The sequence below is a fragment of the Oryctolagus cuniculus genome, chromosome 17, assembly GCF_051225735.1.
Source record: "Oryctolagus cuniculus isolate XC-2025 breed Fujian yellow rabbit chromosome 17, ASM5122573v1, whole genome shotgun sequence".
Taxonomy (NCBI): Eukaryota; Metazoa; Chordata; class Mammalia; order Lagomorpha; family Leporidae; genus Oryctolagus; species Oryctolagus cuniculus.
Genome location: NC_142883.1, coordinates 60,486,352 through 60,503,888, shown reverse-complemented (window position 1 = coordinate 60,503,888; position 17,537 = coordinate 60,486,352). Strand labels below are relative to the sequence as shown.

At 40.4% G+C, this 17,537-nt stretch overlaps 1 protein-coding gene across 2 annotated transcripts in view; it reads right to left on the bottom strand.

Annotated features, from left to right (window-relative positions):
• The window catches only part of AKAP10 (A-kinase anchoring protein 10), an 85,566-nt gene that overhangs the window by 44,471 nt on the left and 23,558 nt on the right, over nt 1-17,537 (bottom strand). For both annotated transcript variants that reach the window (XM_008270671.5, XM_089318489.1), the window contains exon 5: nt 2,254-2,352. In XM_008270671.5, the coding sequence (XP_008268893.3) occupies nt 2,254-2,352 (99 nt within the window). The remainder of the gene's footprint in view (nt 1-2,253; nt 2,353-17,537) is intronic.

Here is a 17,537-nt window from a genome sequence, read left to right as displayed (position 1 = left end):
ATCCAACAGTACAGACTCAAGGAATTAATAGCCAACCAATTTCTCAAATAGCCAAACTCTAATAGTTAAAACCTTAGTTGTATTATTAGAAGAAGTTGGTCTAAGGAACTCTGGAAATTCCCACATAAAACCAGAGCAACTACACAAAAAAATCAAAATCCCATGGCAACATGTCACAAAACTAGGTGAAATGGTATCTTCACAAATCCCCAAATACAAGCAGATATGGAAATCCTATCAATAGTTGTAAGACCCACGTGTTACAGATATCAGTGTGAGAAAAGAAAAAAGAAATGAGGACAGCGTCTGGTGAACCCCAAAGCAGTCAATAGGTGTTCACTGGAAAGTACTGTCAATTTTTTTTTTTTTTTTTTTTTTTTTGACAGGCAGAGTGGACAGTGAGAGAGACAGAGAGAGAAAGGTCTTCCTTTTGCCGCTGGTTCACCCTCCAATGGCCGCCGCTGCAGCCGGCGCACCGCGCTGATCCTGGCAGGAGCCAGGAGCCAGGTGCTTTTCCTGGTCTCCCATGGGGTGCAGGGCCCAAGCACCTGGGCCATCCTCCACTGCACTCCCTGGCCATAGCAGAGAGCTGGCCTGGAAGAGGGGCAACCGGGACAGAATCCGGCGCCCCAACCGGGACTAGAACCCGGTGTGCCGGCGCCGCAAGGTGGAGGATTAGCCTATTGAGCCACGGCGCCGGCAGTACTGTCAATTTTTAAGAACCACAGCGCACAGATGAGACTAGAAAGGGGCAAAGTACATACAGTGAAGACTGCAGAAGTCTCATACTGGGAAAAATTTGCTAGGGGTGGAATTACATGCTTTATTTCAGTAATCCCAAATACTTTGTTTTTTTTTTAAGTCTGAGAGGCAGAGAAAGTGAGCTCCCCATCTACTGGTTCACTCCTTAAATGCCTACAACAGCCAGAACTGGGCCAGGCCAAAACTGGAAGCTGGGAATCCAACCCAGATCTTCCATGTGGGTGGGAGGAACTTTACTTTAGCCATCACCACTGCCTCACAAGGCCTACATTAGTAGAAGGCTGGAGCAAGGAGCTGGAGACAGGTATTGAACCCAGGCACTCCGATATGGGATGTGGGCATCCTAACCAGCATTGTAAACACTAGGCCAAAAATGATACTATTTGAAAAAAAAATGCTTATTTATTTATTTGAAAGGCAGAATGACACAGAGAGGAGCAGTGACACAGAGAGCTATCTTTGATCTGCTGGTTCACCCCCTAAATGGCTGCAACAGTCAAGGCAGGGCCAGTCTGAAGCCAGGAGCCTGGGAGTCCACTGGGTCTCCCATGGTTGGCAGGGACCCAAGTACTTTGGCCATCATCCACTGTCTTCCTAGGCACATTAGCAGGAAGCTGGACTGAAAGTGGAATAGCCAGAACTCTAACTAGTGTTCCAATATGAGATACGAGCATTGCAAGCAGCAGGTTAAACTGCTGCACTACAATGTCTGCCCCAATAATAATTTTTGATGAATAAAAATAGAAAATGTACTACTAGGCTTTGTGGAACTATAATGAATACTTCTTAAATGTAAAAAAATGAACCAGTTTCATCTGTGAATACAGAACTACCTAAAGCCATCCAGACAAAATAGAAAAAGCTTTCAAACTGTCTATTTTCTATGACCTATAGAGAAGTGTTTTTACTGATTAAGTATCATATACAGATATGTATATGTGATCAGAACAATTTCCTGAAATTATTTTTGCTCTTATTACTCTGAAACACTTTAATGTTTCTAATCTAGTCTATTTTTTTTGGGCAGAGGAGTAAGAATGTATGAGAAGGTTGGTCCTAATATACAGCATTAAAAACTGCTGATACAGCACAGTGGTTAAGGTGTGGAAATCTGATTTCAAATCTTGAGTGCCAGTCTGACCTGTGTGACAAAGGACTTGACTCCTCTGTGCTTCAGTTTCCTCATTTGTAAACAACAACTGTATTTATCACACAAGGTTCTTTAGAAGATTAAACCAGTCAGCCACGGAAAATGCTCAGAATATTGTGAGAGACATACCAAGTGTTCAATAAATGTGTGCTATTGTTACTCTTGCTCAAATATAAGAGAGTGAGTCCAATACTTAAGAGAAACAGTCAGATATAAGAAAGCACTCTGAAAACATACTAGGAAAGGAACTTATATTCTATATTCATAAACAATTTCTTAGCCAATTACCAAGTACAGTCAGGTTTTGTTTTGTTTTTCCCATAGCTTCAAGTGCTGCTTACCTATGATGTCATTTCTCATTGCTTCTGTAATTGGTATTGGTTTAGCAGCATCTGGAGATATATATTTGGTAAAAGTATTCACGGCATCTTGCTCTATACCTGCAAGGGAAGGGGACAACAACTTCAAAAATCAAAAAGCAAATCACACATTTGTCTTGATAGCAAACAGTTGGATTCTATACCTGCTTTGCCATCCAATCTTGTGCTATGCTGTTTTGGCTGAAGTCTGTATTAAGAAAATCTGGCCTTACAGACATGGAGTTGGGAACAGAATCTGAATATCTTTTTCAGATAACTGTGCAAATAAGCTTCTTTGATACTTCACTAAAACTCAACAAGTAGCAATTTCTTTTTTTTTTTTCTTTTTTTTTAAAATACTTATCAGAGTTATAGTGAGAGAGAAACACCTTCCACCTGCTGGTTAACTCCCTAGATGGCTGCAATAGCCAGGACTGGGACAGGCCCAAGTCAAGAGCCAGAAGCTTTATCTGCATCTCCCACATGGTGGCAGGGGCCCAAACACTTGGGCCATCATCTTCTGCTGCTTTCCTAGAACATCAGCAAGGAGCTGAATCAGAAGTGACTGCAACCAGGACCCGAACTGGTACCCATAAGGGATGCCAGCATCACGGGCAGCAGCTTTACCTGCTACACCACAATGTCAGCCCCGACAAGCAGCAATTTCTTAAAGGTTAATTAGAACATAGAATCTAAAACCGTATCAATGAACTTTTCATATTCTGTTACATTAAAATCCACTGTCTATCTCCCTATTTGATGGGACTTTTACATTACAGAATGATTTTATAACCTTATATATTTCCACTATTTTAGACAATATTGGTACCCTGATTCATACTGATCTTCCACATGTTGACCCACTACATCAGAAATTATAAAAAAACAAAAATAACCCCATCATTAATACCACCAACAACCTTATTAGAGCATTCTTTAAAGCTAAAGCACATGGTGGTAGATAACAATTTTCCAAAATTCTAATTTTCATTTGAAAAACTTGAATTTTTATCACTGACATCAAATACTATAAGCTATTTTCCTTGAGGTGACAGGCTCACTTCATTCATTTCCAAATAAATTTCTGACAAATAATCAAGTACAAATGATAACAGTTAGTAGTCATTCTTTTGAATAAAAATCATGCTCTACAATAAAAAGATACATGTTAGGGCCACAGCTGAGGCACTGGTCTGAGTTCTACCTGCTCTGCTTCTAATCCAGCTCTCCGCTAATGTGTTTAGGAAATCAGTAAAGAATGGCCCAACTACTTGGGTCCCTGCCATCCACATGGGAGACCAACCATAATGGAGTTTCAGGCTCCTGGTTTCAGTCTAGCCCAGCCCCAGCTGTTGAGACCATTTGAGGAGTGAACCAGTAGACAGAGGATCTCTCTTTTTCTGTCACTCTGTCATTCAAATAAAGTAAATCTTTTTTTTTTTAAAGATTTATTTATTTTACTTGAAAGTCAGAGTTACAGAGAGAGAGGCAAGGCAGAGAGTCTTCCATCCAATGGTTCACTCCCCAATTGGTCGCAATAGCCAGAGCTGGGCTGATCCAAAGCCAGGAGTCAGGAGCTTCTTCTGGGTTTCCCACGCGGGTGCAGGGGCCCAAGGACTTGGGCCATCTTCTACTGCTTTCCCAGGCCATAGCAGAGAGCTGGATTGGAAGTGGGTCTCGAAGCAGCACCCATATGGGATACTGACGCTTCAGACCAGGGCATTAACCTGCTGCATCATAGTGCCGGCCCCACAAATAAAGTAAATCTTAAAAAAAAAAAAAAAAAAAAAAAAAAAGATGTGTCAGGGCCAGCACTGTGGCGTAGTGGGTAAAGCTGCCGACTGCAGTGCTAGCACCCCATATGGGCGCTGGTTCAAGTCCCAGCTGCTCCATTTCCGATCTAGCTCTCTGCTATGGCTTGGGAAAGCAGTGGAAGATGGCCCAAGTCCTTGGGCCCCTGCACCTGCTTGGGAGACCCAGAAGAAGCTCCTGGCTCCTGGCTTCATATCAGCTCAGCTCCAGCTGTTGTGGCCATCTGGGGAGTGAACCAGTGGATGGAAGACCTCTCTCTCTCTCTCTGCCTCTGCCTTTCAAATCAATCAACCATCCAATCAACCTTGCTGCCGCCTGCAATGCTGGCATCCCATATGGTTGCCAGTTCAAGTACTGGCTGCTCCACTGCAGATCAGCTCTCTGCCTATGTGCCTGGAAAAGCAGTGGAAGATAGCCCAAGTCCTTGGGGCCCCTGCACCCATGTGAGAGACACAGAAGAAGCTCCTGGCTCCCGGCTTCAGCCTGGCCCAGCCACAGTCCTTGTAACCATTTGGGAAGTAAACCAGCATATGGAGGTTCTCTCTCCCTTCTCTATCTCTGCCTTTCAAATAAATTTTTTAAAAAAATTTTAAAAAGGGAGATTGTTAAAAGATATTTTATGTAATTCCAATGGCAATCACAAAGAAAAAAAATCTATAGAAGATACACAAAAGAAAATGAGAAAGACTTCAAAGCATTACACTACAAAAAAAAACAAATACAAAGGAAGACAGCAAGAGAGGAAAAGGACAAAAGATCTGTAAGACAGAAAGCAATTAGCAAATGGCAATAATAAATCCTATCAATGATTAATTTAAAAGTAAACAGACTAAACTATTGATCAAAAGCCACAGAATAGAAGCATGAATAATAATAATAAAAAAGAACCAACTATATGATGTATACAAGAGACCTAAATTCTTTAGATTTAAGAACATATATTGGGGGCCGGCGCTGTGGCATAGTGGGTAAAGCCGCCACCTGCAGTGCCGGCATCCCACATGGGTGCCAGTTTGAGACCCGGCTGCTCCACTTCAATCCAGCTCTCTGCTATGGCCTGGGAAAGCAGTAGAAGATGGCCCAAGTCCTTGGGCCCCTGCACCTGCATGGAAGACCCAGAGGAGGCTCCCGGCTTCAGATCAGCACAGCTCTGGCCATTGCAGGCAATTAGGGAGTAAACAAGTGGATGGAAGACCTCTCTCTCTCTCTCTCTGTCTCTCCTCTCTCTGTGCAACTCTGACTTTCAAGTAAAATAAATAAATCTTTAAAAAAAAAAAAAAAAAGGACATACATGGGCTGAAAGTGAAGGGATGGAAAAAGGCAAACCACACAAATGGTAACCAAAATAAAGCCATACAGGATTCAGAGTACAGAGATTTTCACTCAAAAACTGTCACAAGAAACAAAAAAGGATTTTATATAATGATAAAAGGGTCGGGCCGGCGCCACGGCTCACTAGGCTAATCCTCCGCCTAGCGGCGCGGGCTCACCGGGTTCTAGTCCCGGTTGCCCCTCTTCCAGGCCAGCTCTCTGCTGTGGCCAGGGAGTGCAGTGGAGGATGGCCCAGGTGCTTGGGCCCTGCACCCCATGGGAGACCAGGAAAAGTACTTGGCTCCTGCCATCGGATCAGCGCGGTGCGCCGGCCGCAGCGTGCCGGCCGCGGCGGCCATTGGAGGGTGAACCAACGGCAAAGGAAGACCTTTCTCTCTGTCTCTCTCTCTCACTGTCCACTCTGCCTGTCAAAAAAAAAAAAAATGATGAAAGGGTCTATCCACCAGGAAGATATAACAATGGTAGATATACATGAACTCAATGCCAGAGAACCAAATATATAAAGCAATACTGACAAAGCTGAGGAGAGAAATAGATGGCAATATAATAACAGTTGAAAACGTCAATACACCACTTTGAATAATGGGTAAAACAACCAGGCAGAAAATAAGTAAGGAAACAGAGTTTAAAAATTATAGACCTAACAGATTCATACAAAACAGTTCATCCAACAGCAGCACAGAGGCACCCACAGAACATTGTCTAGGACAGATCACATTAGATCACAAAACATGACTTAATACACTTAAGGAGACTGAAATTACATCAAATATCTCTTCCAACTACAATGCAATGAAACAACAGCAGAAGGAAAACTAGAAAATTTAAAAATATGTGGAGATTAAGCAATATAGTCTTCAACAATCAAAGGGTTAAAGAATAAATCAGAAGAGAAATAAGAAAATATTTTTAGATAAATAAAAATACAACATACCAAAACTTGGGAGAGGCAAGAAAAGCAGTGTTAAATGGGAAGTTTGTAGTGATAAATGCCTATGTTAAAAAAAAGATCACAAATAAACAACTTAACTTTATACCACAGGAAACTAGAAAAGCAAGAACAAACTATGTTTATGGTTAGTAAAATGAAGAAAAGAATAAAGTTTAAAGTAGAAATAAAAAATTGGGAAAATGGAAAAATCTACAAAACAAAAGGTCTTTAAGATTAATGATACTGACAAACCATTAACTAGACATAGAAAAAAGGAGACTCAAGTAAAATCAAAATGAAAAAGAAGACACTGTAACTATTGCCACAGAACTAAAAAGGGGTCATAGGAGACTACTATCAACAATTATAGTTGTAATTCAACAAATTGGATAACCTAGAGAAATGGATAAATTCTTAGAAAACTTATCAAGATTGAGTTATAAAGAAGGCGAAAATTGGAACAATAACCAAGAGATTGACTAATACATCAAAACCTCTGAACAAAACCCAGGACCCCATAGCTTAAATGGAGAATTCTATCAAGCATTAAAAGAATTAATGCCAATCTTTCTCAAATTCCCAAAAAACTGTAGAGAAGGAAACACTTCCAAACTTATGAGGACAGGACTACTTTGTACCAAAGCCAGAGAAGGACATACAAGAAAAGAAAACTACAGGACAATATCCCTGATAAACAAAGATGCAAAAACTACTCAACAGAATCCCAGCAAATCAATTTCAGCAGCATATTAAAAGGATGACACATCATGATCCAGTGGAATTTATCCCTGGGATACAAAATGGTTTAACATACCAAAACTGATCAATGTGACACATTTCATTAATACAAAAGGATAAAAATCACACAATTATCTCAGTGGATTCAGAAAAAAAACATGAGACAAAATCCAACACTCTTTTATAATAAAAATTCTTGACAAATTAGGAATAGGAAGAAATTATTCGATGTAGCAAAGGCCATAAATAAAAAGCCCATAGCAAACATCATACTCGATGGTGAAAACTGAAAGCTTTTCTTCTAAGATCAGGAACAAGGGAAGGATGCTCTTTCTCACTTCTATTCAGTACAGTACAAGAAGGGGAGCCAGGGAGGGGGCATCAACTTGGAAAGGAAAAAGTAAAATTATCTATTTGCAGAGATGTCACATGCAGAAAACCCTAAAGATGTTATCAAAACACTGTTAAAATTAATAAGTTCAATAGGCTTGCATGATACAAAACCAACACAGAAAAATCAACTACATTTCTATATCCTAAAAAATGAACCATATAAAGGAAATTATGAAAACAATCACATTTATAACAGCACCAAAAGAATAAAATATTTATTCCTCTCTGTCTCTCTCTCTCACTATTCACTCTGCCTGTCAGAAAAAAAAAAAAAAAAGAATAAAATATTTAGGAATAAACTTAAGGAGGTAAAAGACTTACACACTCAAAACTATAAAACACAAATGAAAAGAAATTAAGACAGCAATAAATAGAAAGACATCTGTGTTCATGGATTAGAAGTCAATATTTTTAATGTCCCTAATATGCAAAGACACATTCGATACAATCCCTGTCCAATTCCAATGGCATTTTTTACACAAACATAAAAAATAATCCTAAAATTCATAAGAAACCACAAAGGACCACAAACAACCAAAGCAATCTTGAGAAAGAAGAAAGCTGGGGCTGGCATTATGGCCAGTGGTTTAAGCTGCCACTTTAAACACCAACATCCCAGCTGTTCTGTTTTTGGTACAGCTTCCTGTTGATGAGCCTGGGAAGGCAGCGGAAGATGGTGCCAGTGCGAGTTCCTGAATCCTGGCTTCAGCCTGGTTTAGACCTGGCCGGTGTGGCAATTGGGGAGTGAACCATGGAGATACATGATCCTTTTCTGTTTTTTCTCTTTCTCTGTCTTTGCCTTTCAAATAAATAAATACATCTTAAAAAAATATGAAAGCACCACACTTCGATTTCAAAATATGTCACAAATCTATAGTAATTTAAAAAGTATAGGGGCAAGTGTTGTGTAGCAGGTAAAGCTTCCACCTGTGACAACCCATTTGGGTGCCAGTTCATATACCAACTGCTCTACTTCTTACCCAGCTCCCTGCTAATGGCCTAGGAAAAGCAATGGAAGGTGGCCCAAGTGGCTTGGGTCCCTGCTGCCCATGTGGGAGACGTTGAAGCTCCTTGCTCTTGGCTTCAGCCTGACTTAGCTCTGGCCCACTGCAGCCCTCTGGGGAGTGAACCAGTGGATGGAAGGTCTGTCTCTCACTGTCTCTCTGTGTAACTCTTTCAAATAAAAAAAAAATCTTAAAAAAAAAAAAAAAAAAGTATGGCACTGACATAAAGATAAATAAACCAATGGACTGAAACAGAGAGCCCAGAATAAACCCATGCATATACAGTTCACTAATCTTTGATAAGAGCACTAAGAATACATAATGGAGAAAAGATACTGTCTTCAACAAATGGCGCTGGGAAACCAGGAAATCCGCATGCTAAAGAATGAAACTGTACCTTTACCTTATTCCAGACACAAAAATCAACTCCTAATGGAATAAAGACTTAAAATAAAAACTTGAAACTCTAAAACTTCTAGAAGAAAACATTCACGGCACTGGTCTAGGTAGTAATTTCCTGAATATGACATCAAAAAAAGCAAAAACGGATAAGCAGGGGACTACACCAAACTAAAAAGTTTCTGCTCAGCAAAGGAAACAATCAACAGAATGAAAAGGCAACCTACAGACAGGAGAAAACACTTGCCGATCCTGTACCTCACTGAAAATTCTACAACTCAGCAATAAGAACAAGTTATCCAGCAAATGACTTGAAAGATGACTGAAAGAGACATTTCATATGAGAAGAAATGTATGAAAAGATGCTCAAAATCAGTAATATAAGAGAAATGTACATCTAAACCACAATGAGATAACATTTCACACCTTTTATGATGATCCTTATCAGCAAAACAAGTGTTAGTAAGGACACTGGAAAGCTGGAACACTTTCACACAGTTGTTAAGAATATAAATGGTGTAGCTGGTATGCAAAACAATACAGTAATTTCTCAAAAAATTAAAAATAGGGGGATGCATTTAACCTAGCAGTTAAGGCACTTGTGTCATACCACTCTGCCTGATTTCAGTAATTGCCTCTGGCTCCTGATTTCAGTTTGTTGTAGTGGAGATCCTGGCAGGCACTGCTGATGGCTAATGGACTTGGATGTGAGTTACCTGCTCCAAGCCCTGTCCTTGGCAGGCATCTGGGGAGTGAACCAGTAGATGAGCACTCTCTTTCTGCCTATCTCTCTGTCCTTCAAAACAAATAAAATTTAAAAAATTAACAATAGAACTAACGTATGACCCAGGAATCTTACATATAAGGTATTTATCCAGAAGAATTGAAACATGGATCTCAAGAGACAGTTGGAGTCCCACATTCACTGCTGCATTACTCACAATAGCTAAGACACAACTTAAAAACTGACTGATGGATGAATGGATAAATAAGATGTGGTATATGCCTACAATGGCATACTATCCTGCCATAAAGAAAGGATATCCTGTTATATGCAATGACATGGCTGAATCTTGAGAATATTACTCTGAATTAAACAAGCCAGTCACTGGACAAATATAGTGATATGAAGTATCTAAAATAGCCAATACTGACTGACTGGTGCAGCAGCTAGAAATGCTGCTCGGGATGCCTGCACACCATATGGAGTATTTGAGTTTGACTCCCAGCTCCACTCACAATTCTGGCTTCCTGCTGTTGTGCACCTAGGGAGGCAGCAGGTGATGGCTCAAGTAGTTGAGTTCCTGCTACATACATGGCAGACCCAGACTGAGTTTCTGGCTCCTGGCTCTGGCTTAGCCCAGCCCCAGCAGTTGCAGGCATTTGGGGAATGAACTTTGTCTCCCTGTTTGCCTTTCAGATAAAATGAATAAATGAATTAAAAATTAAAACAGCCAAACTCATAAGCGGAAAACACAATGGTGGTTGTCAGGAGATGGGGAAAAGAAAATGGGGAAGTATTATTAAGAAGTATAAAATTTAAGTGATGTAATGTAAGTTCTAGCGATCTACAATACTGTGCTTGTAGTTAACAATACTGTAGTACACACTTAAAAATTTGTTAAGACTGTAGATTTCATGCATCTGTTCTTACCATAATAATTTTTTAAAAGATCTACTTATTTATTTGAAAGGCAAAATTACTGAGAGGAAGAAGGGGCGAGAGAAGGAGACAGAGAGGGCGAAGGCGAGTGAAGCAGAGATCTTCTGTCCTTGGTTCACTCCCCAAATGGTTGCAACGGTTAGGCTTGGGAGAAGCCAAAGCCAAGAGCCTGGAACTCCATCCAGGTTTCCCATGTGAGTGGTAGGGGCCCAAGAACTTGGGTCATTTTCTGCTGTTTTCCCAGATGCATAGCAGGGAGCCAGATCAGAACTGGAGTGGCTAGGATTAGAACCAGTGCTCACATGGGACACTGGCATCAAAGGCTAAATCAAAGTGGCATCAAAGGCCACTGTGTCATTACACCAGCCCCACAGCCCCACAACTGATTAATTTACTAGTTGGTAAGAATTCAAGAAGGGGAGAGGGAAAACATTGGTCAAAGGATAAAAAATTTTGACTAGACCAAACAATCAATTTTAGAGACCTGTACAACTTGTGACTGTAGTTAATAACAATGTATTGTGGCTGGTGCCACGGCTCACTTGGCTAATCCTTCGCTTGCAGCACTGGCACCCCAGGTTCTAGTCCCGGTTGGGGCACCAGATTCTGTCCCAGTTGCTCTTCTTCCAGTCCAGCTCTCTGCTGTGGCCCAGGAAGGCAGTGGAGGATGGCCCAAGTGCTTGGGCCCCTGCACCTGCATGGGAGACCAGGAGGAAGCACCTGGCTCCTGGCTTCGGATCGGCGCAGCGTGCCGGCGTGCTGGCCATAGCGGCCATTTGGGGGGTGAATCAATGGAAGGAAGACCTTTCTCTCTGTCTCTCTCTCACTGTCTAGTTCTGCCTGTCAAAAAAACAAAACAAAACAAAACAATGTATTGTATATTTGGGAATTGCTAATAGATTTTAAATGTTCTCCCAGAGGGGTCAGTATTGTGGTGTAGAGGGTAAAGCTGCACCTGCAGTGTGGGCATCCCATATAGGCACCAGTGTGAATCCATTTCTAATCCAGCCCCCTGCTAATGTGCCTGGGAAAGCAGTTTAAGATGGCCCACGTCCACATGGAAATCCAGAGGAAGCTCCTGGCTCCTGGCCACTTGGGGAGTGAACCAGCAGATGGAAGATCTCTCTTGGTCAATTCTGCCTTTCAAATAAATAAATCTTTAAAAAACAAAAGTTCTCCCATAAAGAAAAGTTAAGTCTGTGAGGAATCGATAAGCATTCTATAACGTGCACATATGTCAACACATCATGTTGTACATCATAAATATTTATAACTTTTATTGCCATTTTGAAAAATTAGTATTTTCAAAAATTCATAGGGAAAAAGAAAAAAGTACCAATAATGTCAGGACTAAAACTAAGGTCTGAATTTACAAACAATGTTGTCTCTAAGATAAAAAGTTGTTTAAAGAAATGTTTTTGGAAGGGGAATTATCCATATTTATAAATTACACCTTTCTATAACAGGCTTTCATGAAAAATAAAATTTGTTGAGATTTTCAGGGACTGTTTCTCCCTTTTAGCAGGTCTAAAATAACCCAAATTAATTCCATTATTTTAGAACACAGTTATGGTATAGCTACTAGAAACAAAGTACTAAGTACAGCAAAGACATTTGTTACATTGAAAACATTTGTCAAAAGCTTTGGGCTGTTTCTAAATATTTGTTCCCCCAATTAACCAAAAACAGCTGCCAATCCCAGACAAAACTGAAATAATCAATTGTGTAGATATTAATGTGTATTTATTTCCTAGGGGATTAAACTTACTGAATGAAGTTTTGACACCTTTACATTTCATTTCAGAAACAGAACTTCTTTTGTAACTGGAAATCTCAATTTTCACATATTTCACAAGGACATTAACACTTTTTTTCCTTGTTTATTTAAAAGATACAGAGATACAAGGGAGGGACAGAAAATAGAGAAAGAAAGGGAAAGAGAGCCAAAGATCAAGAGCCAAAGCTATCTTCTTCCAACTGCTGATTCACACCCCAAATGCCCTTAATAGCCAGGGCTGGGCCAGGATAGCACAAAAAGCCTGGAACTCCATCTAGGTCTCTCACATGGGATGACAGGACCCAACTAATTAATCCTTTACCTGCTGTCTCCAGGGTGCACATTAGCAGGAAGTGGGAACAGAAAGAACAGCTAGAACTTGAACTGTGCACTCTGATATGGGATCCCAAGCAGCCTCTTAAGAAGTGTGCTAACAGACTCTTAAACATTTTAATAAATAATATAAATAAGTTAAAAATTTTAACTCAACAAATACTACTAGAGTAAGATAGTTTGCTCCAATTTTTAAAATCTGGGGCACCGGATTCTGTCCCGGTTGCTCCTCTTCCAGTCCAGCTCTCTTCTGTGGCCCAGGAAGGCAGTGGAGGATGGCCCAAGTGCTTGGGCCCTGCACCCACATGGCAGACCAGGAGGAAGCAACTGGCTCCTGCCTTTGGATCCCTGCAGCACACCGGCCATAGCAGCCATTTGGGGAGTGAACCAACAGAAGGAAGACCTTTCTCTCTGTCTCTCTCACTGTCTATAACTCTCTCTCACTGTCTAACTCTTCCTCACAAAAAAAAATAAAATAAAAAAAGAAAGTTGTATATGTATTCCTGGAGTGATCCCTGAGTGAGATATGCCAAGAATCTGACTTTAAGATTTAATAAAAGGCAATGAGAACTAAGATCTGACCACCGACCAGCTCCCAGACTGGACCCTGGGAGGCAGATCCACAGGTATTATCCAAAACTGAACTGATGATGGAACCACAGCTGACAGAATGCTGAGTGGACACTTGTGGCCTGAACCCAGCCCCTAACTAGGTCGATCATTGCTATAGCTTTTACGTAAACATTTTCTATAGGATTTAAACAAGACCCAGCATCATGCAACTTCACCAGAATAACACTAACATTCCAGGATATAATCCTAAAATTAACTGTTAAAAAACAAACCAGAAAATTCCACTATTTCACAAGAGAAAAGATAATCAAGAAGACAAAACTTTAGAGTTATAACAATGATCTTTTTGTTTTGTTTTAAAGAAGCTATTGGGCAGGCGCCGTGGCTCAATAGGCTAATCCCTGCCTTGCGGCACCGGCACACCGGGTTCTAGTCCTGGTCGGGGTGCGGGATTCTGTCCCGGTTGCCCCTCTTCCAGGCCAGCTCTCTGCTATGGCCTGGGAGTGCAGTGGAGGATGGCCCAAGTCCTTGGGCCCTGCACCCATGGGAGACCAGGAGAAGCACCTGGCTCCTGGCTTCGGATCAGCGCGATCGCCGGCCGCGGTGGCCATTGGAGGGTGAACCAATGGCAAAAGGAAGACCTTTCTCTATCTCTCTCTCTGTCCACTCTGCCTGTCAAAAAAAAAAAAAAAAAGCTATTGATATAATGTTCTGAGAACTAAGGTCAAACACTCTTGAAACAAACGGAAAGACACTCTTAGCAGAAAAATAGAAGATAGCAAAAAAGGAAATTTTAGAACTAAAAAAAAAATCAAAATTTAAAATTCACTGCAAAGACTTAACAACAGAATGGAAGCAAAAGAGGAAAGCATCAATGAATCTGAAGACAGATGCAAAGAAATTTCACAGTTGGGGCTGGTGCTGCGGCACAACGGGTTAAGCCACCGAATGTGGCACCTGCATCCCATATGGGCTCCAGTTTGATTCCTAGTTGCTCTATTTCCAATCCAGCTCCCTACTGGTGTGCTTGGGAAAGCAACAGAAGATGGCCAAGTGTTTGGGACCCTGCCACCCACATGGGAGACCTGGATGAAGGTCCTGGCTCCTGGCCTTGGTCTGACTCAGCTGCCCATTGTGGCCGTTTGAGGAGTGAACCTCTCCTTCTCTCTGTAACTGCCTTTCCAATAACAAAATAAACAAATCTTAAAAAAAAAAAAAAAAAAAAGGAAGAAATTTTAAAGCTGAACAATAGGATTTAAAAAAAAGGCTATAAAAGTGGTTAGTGCTGTGGCATAGAAGGTTAAACCTCTGCCTGCAGTGCCAGCACCCCATATGACACTGGTTCAAGTCTCAGCTGCTCCACTTATGATACAGCGCCCTGCTAATACACCTGGGAAAGCAGCGGTTGGGCCCAAGTGCTTGGGCCCCAGCACCCACATGGGAGACCCAAAAGAAACTTCAGGCTCCTGGCTTTAGCCTGGCCAAGTCTTGGCCACTGCAGCCATTTGGGGAGTGAACCAGCAGATGGAAGGTCTCTCTTATCTCCTTCTCTATCTCTGCTTTTCAAACAAATAAATAAATCTTTTTTAAAAAAGACTAGAAAAAGGGGCCAGCACTGTGGCGCAGCAGGTTAATCCTCCATCTGTAGTGCCGGCATCCCATATGGGCACTGGTTCTAGTACCAGTTGCTTCTCTTCCCATCCAGCTCTCTGCTATGGCCTGGGAAAGTAGCAGAAGATGGCCCAAGTCCTTGGGCCCCTGAACCACATGGGAGATCCAGAAGCTCCTGGCTCCTGGCTCTGGCCTGGCCCATGCCCAGCTGTTGCAGCCATCTGGGCAATGAACCAGCAGACAGAAGATATCTCTATCTCTGTAACTCTGCCTTTCAAATAAATAAATAATCTTTAAAAAAAAAAAAAAGACTCAACAGCAACACAGATAGCAAATATATGAACAAATAAAACAGACAATTTTTCTAACACTTCCTGACAAGGTGTTTTTTGTTTTTTTGTTTTGTTTTGTTTTTTTTTTGACAGGCAGAGTGGACAGTGAGAGAGAGAGACAGAGAGAAAGGTCTTCCTTTGCCGTTGGTTCACCCTCCAATGGCTGCTGCAGCTAGCCCACCGTGCTGATCCGATGGCAGGAGCCAGGTACTTATCCTGGTCTCCCAAGGGGTGCAGGGCCCAAGGACTTGGGCCATCCTCCACTGCACTCCCTGGCCACAGCAGAGAGCTGGCCTGGAAGAGGGGCAACCGGGACAGAATCCTGCACCCCAACCGGGACTAGAACCCGGTGTGCCGGTGCCACAAGGTGGAGAATTAGCCTATTGAGCTGCGGCGCCGGCCTGACAAGGTTTTCAAAGTATGCAGATGACAACTCTAAGTGGGAAAGTAAAGGAATCTATGTGATGGTAAGGTTTCTACATTCCACTTGAAGTGATACTATTAAGTACAATATGAAAAGTTATGTACATTGTAATTCCAAGAGTCACTAAAAAACCTATACAAAGAGAGACAAACAATAACCCAGTAGATAACTCTAAAACCAAATTCAATCTAGAAGAAAGCAGAAAAGAGGAAATCAAGGAGTAGAAAACAAAAAACAGTAACTAGTAGACCTAACACCACACATAATTGCACTTCATATAACTGTATTTGAATATTAGCTTCTAAATCAGGGGTAGGAAATATTTTTCTTGCAAAGGACTATTTGGATACTTATAACTTCAGTGCCAGGCAAAACAAAATTATGAAGTTAAAAATTAGCCTATTACAGATTTACTGAATTTCGAGTCCCACCTGTGGCTGCCTTGGCAGGGCAAGATCAAATGATTCTACATATGCAGTATGTTCCATACCCCTATTCTAAATAGTCATACAGCAATAATTACATTTAATGCAAAGAATGACACTAAAATTTATATTGAAATAACTGAATTTATCAACAAAGACTGTCAAAATGGTTACTGCAACACGATCCAACTGTATACTACCAATAAGAAACCCAGTATAAATAAAATTATAAAGGTAGTCCAAAAGTAAAGGAATGAAAAAGATATACCATGTAAACACTGATCAAATGAATGCTGGAGTGCATACATAAACCAAGCAACAGATATCCCTGACTTTATAACTAGAAAAATTAACATAGATCACATAATAATTAAAAGAAGCAATTCACTAAGAAGACACGATAATAAATGTGTTTACATCTAACAATGGGACCTCAAAATACATGAAGCAAAACCATACAGAAGTGAAAAAAACACAAGTATGTTTAGTCTTCAATATACTTCTCTGGGTAACAGAGTATTATGACTGCTTACAAAATATCAGTTAAGAGTATAGAAAAACTGAATACTATCATCAACCAACAGTACAACTACATTTATAGCAAACTGGCCAACAGAATATACATTCTTTTCATTGTACATGGAATAGTCACCATTCTGAAAATTGACAAATTTAAAAGAAATAAAAAAGTCAACATTCAATCCTCAATCACCTTCTGACCATACTGCAGTTAAATGAGAAATCAACTGTAAATAAGGAAAAAAGCCCTCCACTTAGAAATTAAACGTGTTTTCAAATATTCTACAGATAAAACAGCAAGATGTAAGGGAAATTACATTTCATTTTCGCTCAATTTGAAATTTCCATATGTGCAGTGTAGCTACAGTAGTGGTTGGAAGGAAATTTATAGCATTAAATGTTTATTTTTGAAAAGCAAGATCTCAAAACAGTAATCTAATTTTAAGAAGTGAGGAAAAGTCCTTTTGTTCCGTGAAAAACACTTTCATTAAAATGAAAAGTTATAACCTGGAATTAAACATTTGCAAATCACATAGTTAACAAAGCTCTTACATTCAGAATATACAAAGAATTCTCAAGATTCAACAAAACAAAAAACTCAAGAAACTATGAGCAAAGATTTGAGTAATTCACGAAAGAACATATTCATATGTCAAAAACACATATGAAAAAATACTTAACATCATTAGCTATTAGAGAAATGCAAAGTAACACCACAGTTGATGCCACTATTTATCAATTAGAAGTACTAAAACAAAAAGCAAATAAAGAAAAAACTGACTGTATCAAGTGCTGCTAAGAAACTGAAGTGACTATAACTCTCATATATTGTTAGTAAGAATGCAAAATGCAACATTCAACAAACCAGTCTGGCAGAGTCTTACATAATTAAATATACACTTAACATATAATCCAGCAAACACACTTCTTGGTCTTCACTCTGGAGAAATTTTATATCCACAGAAATACATGTCCAGGGGCTGGCATTGTAGCATAGCAG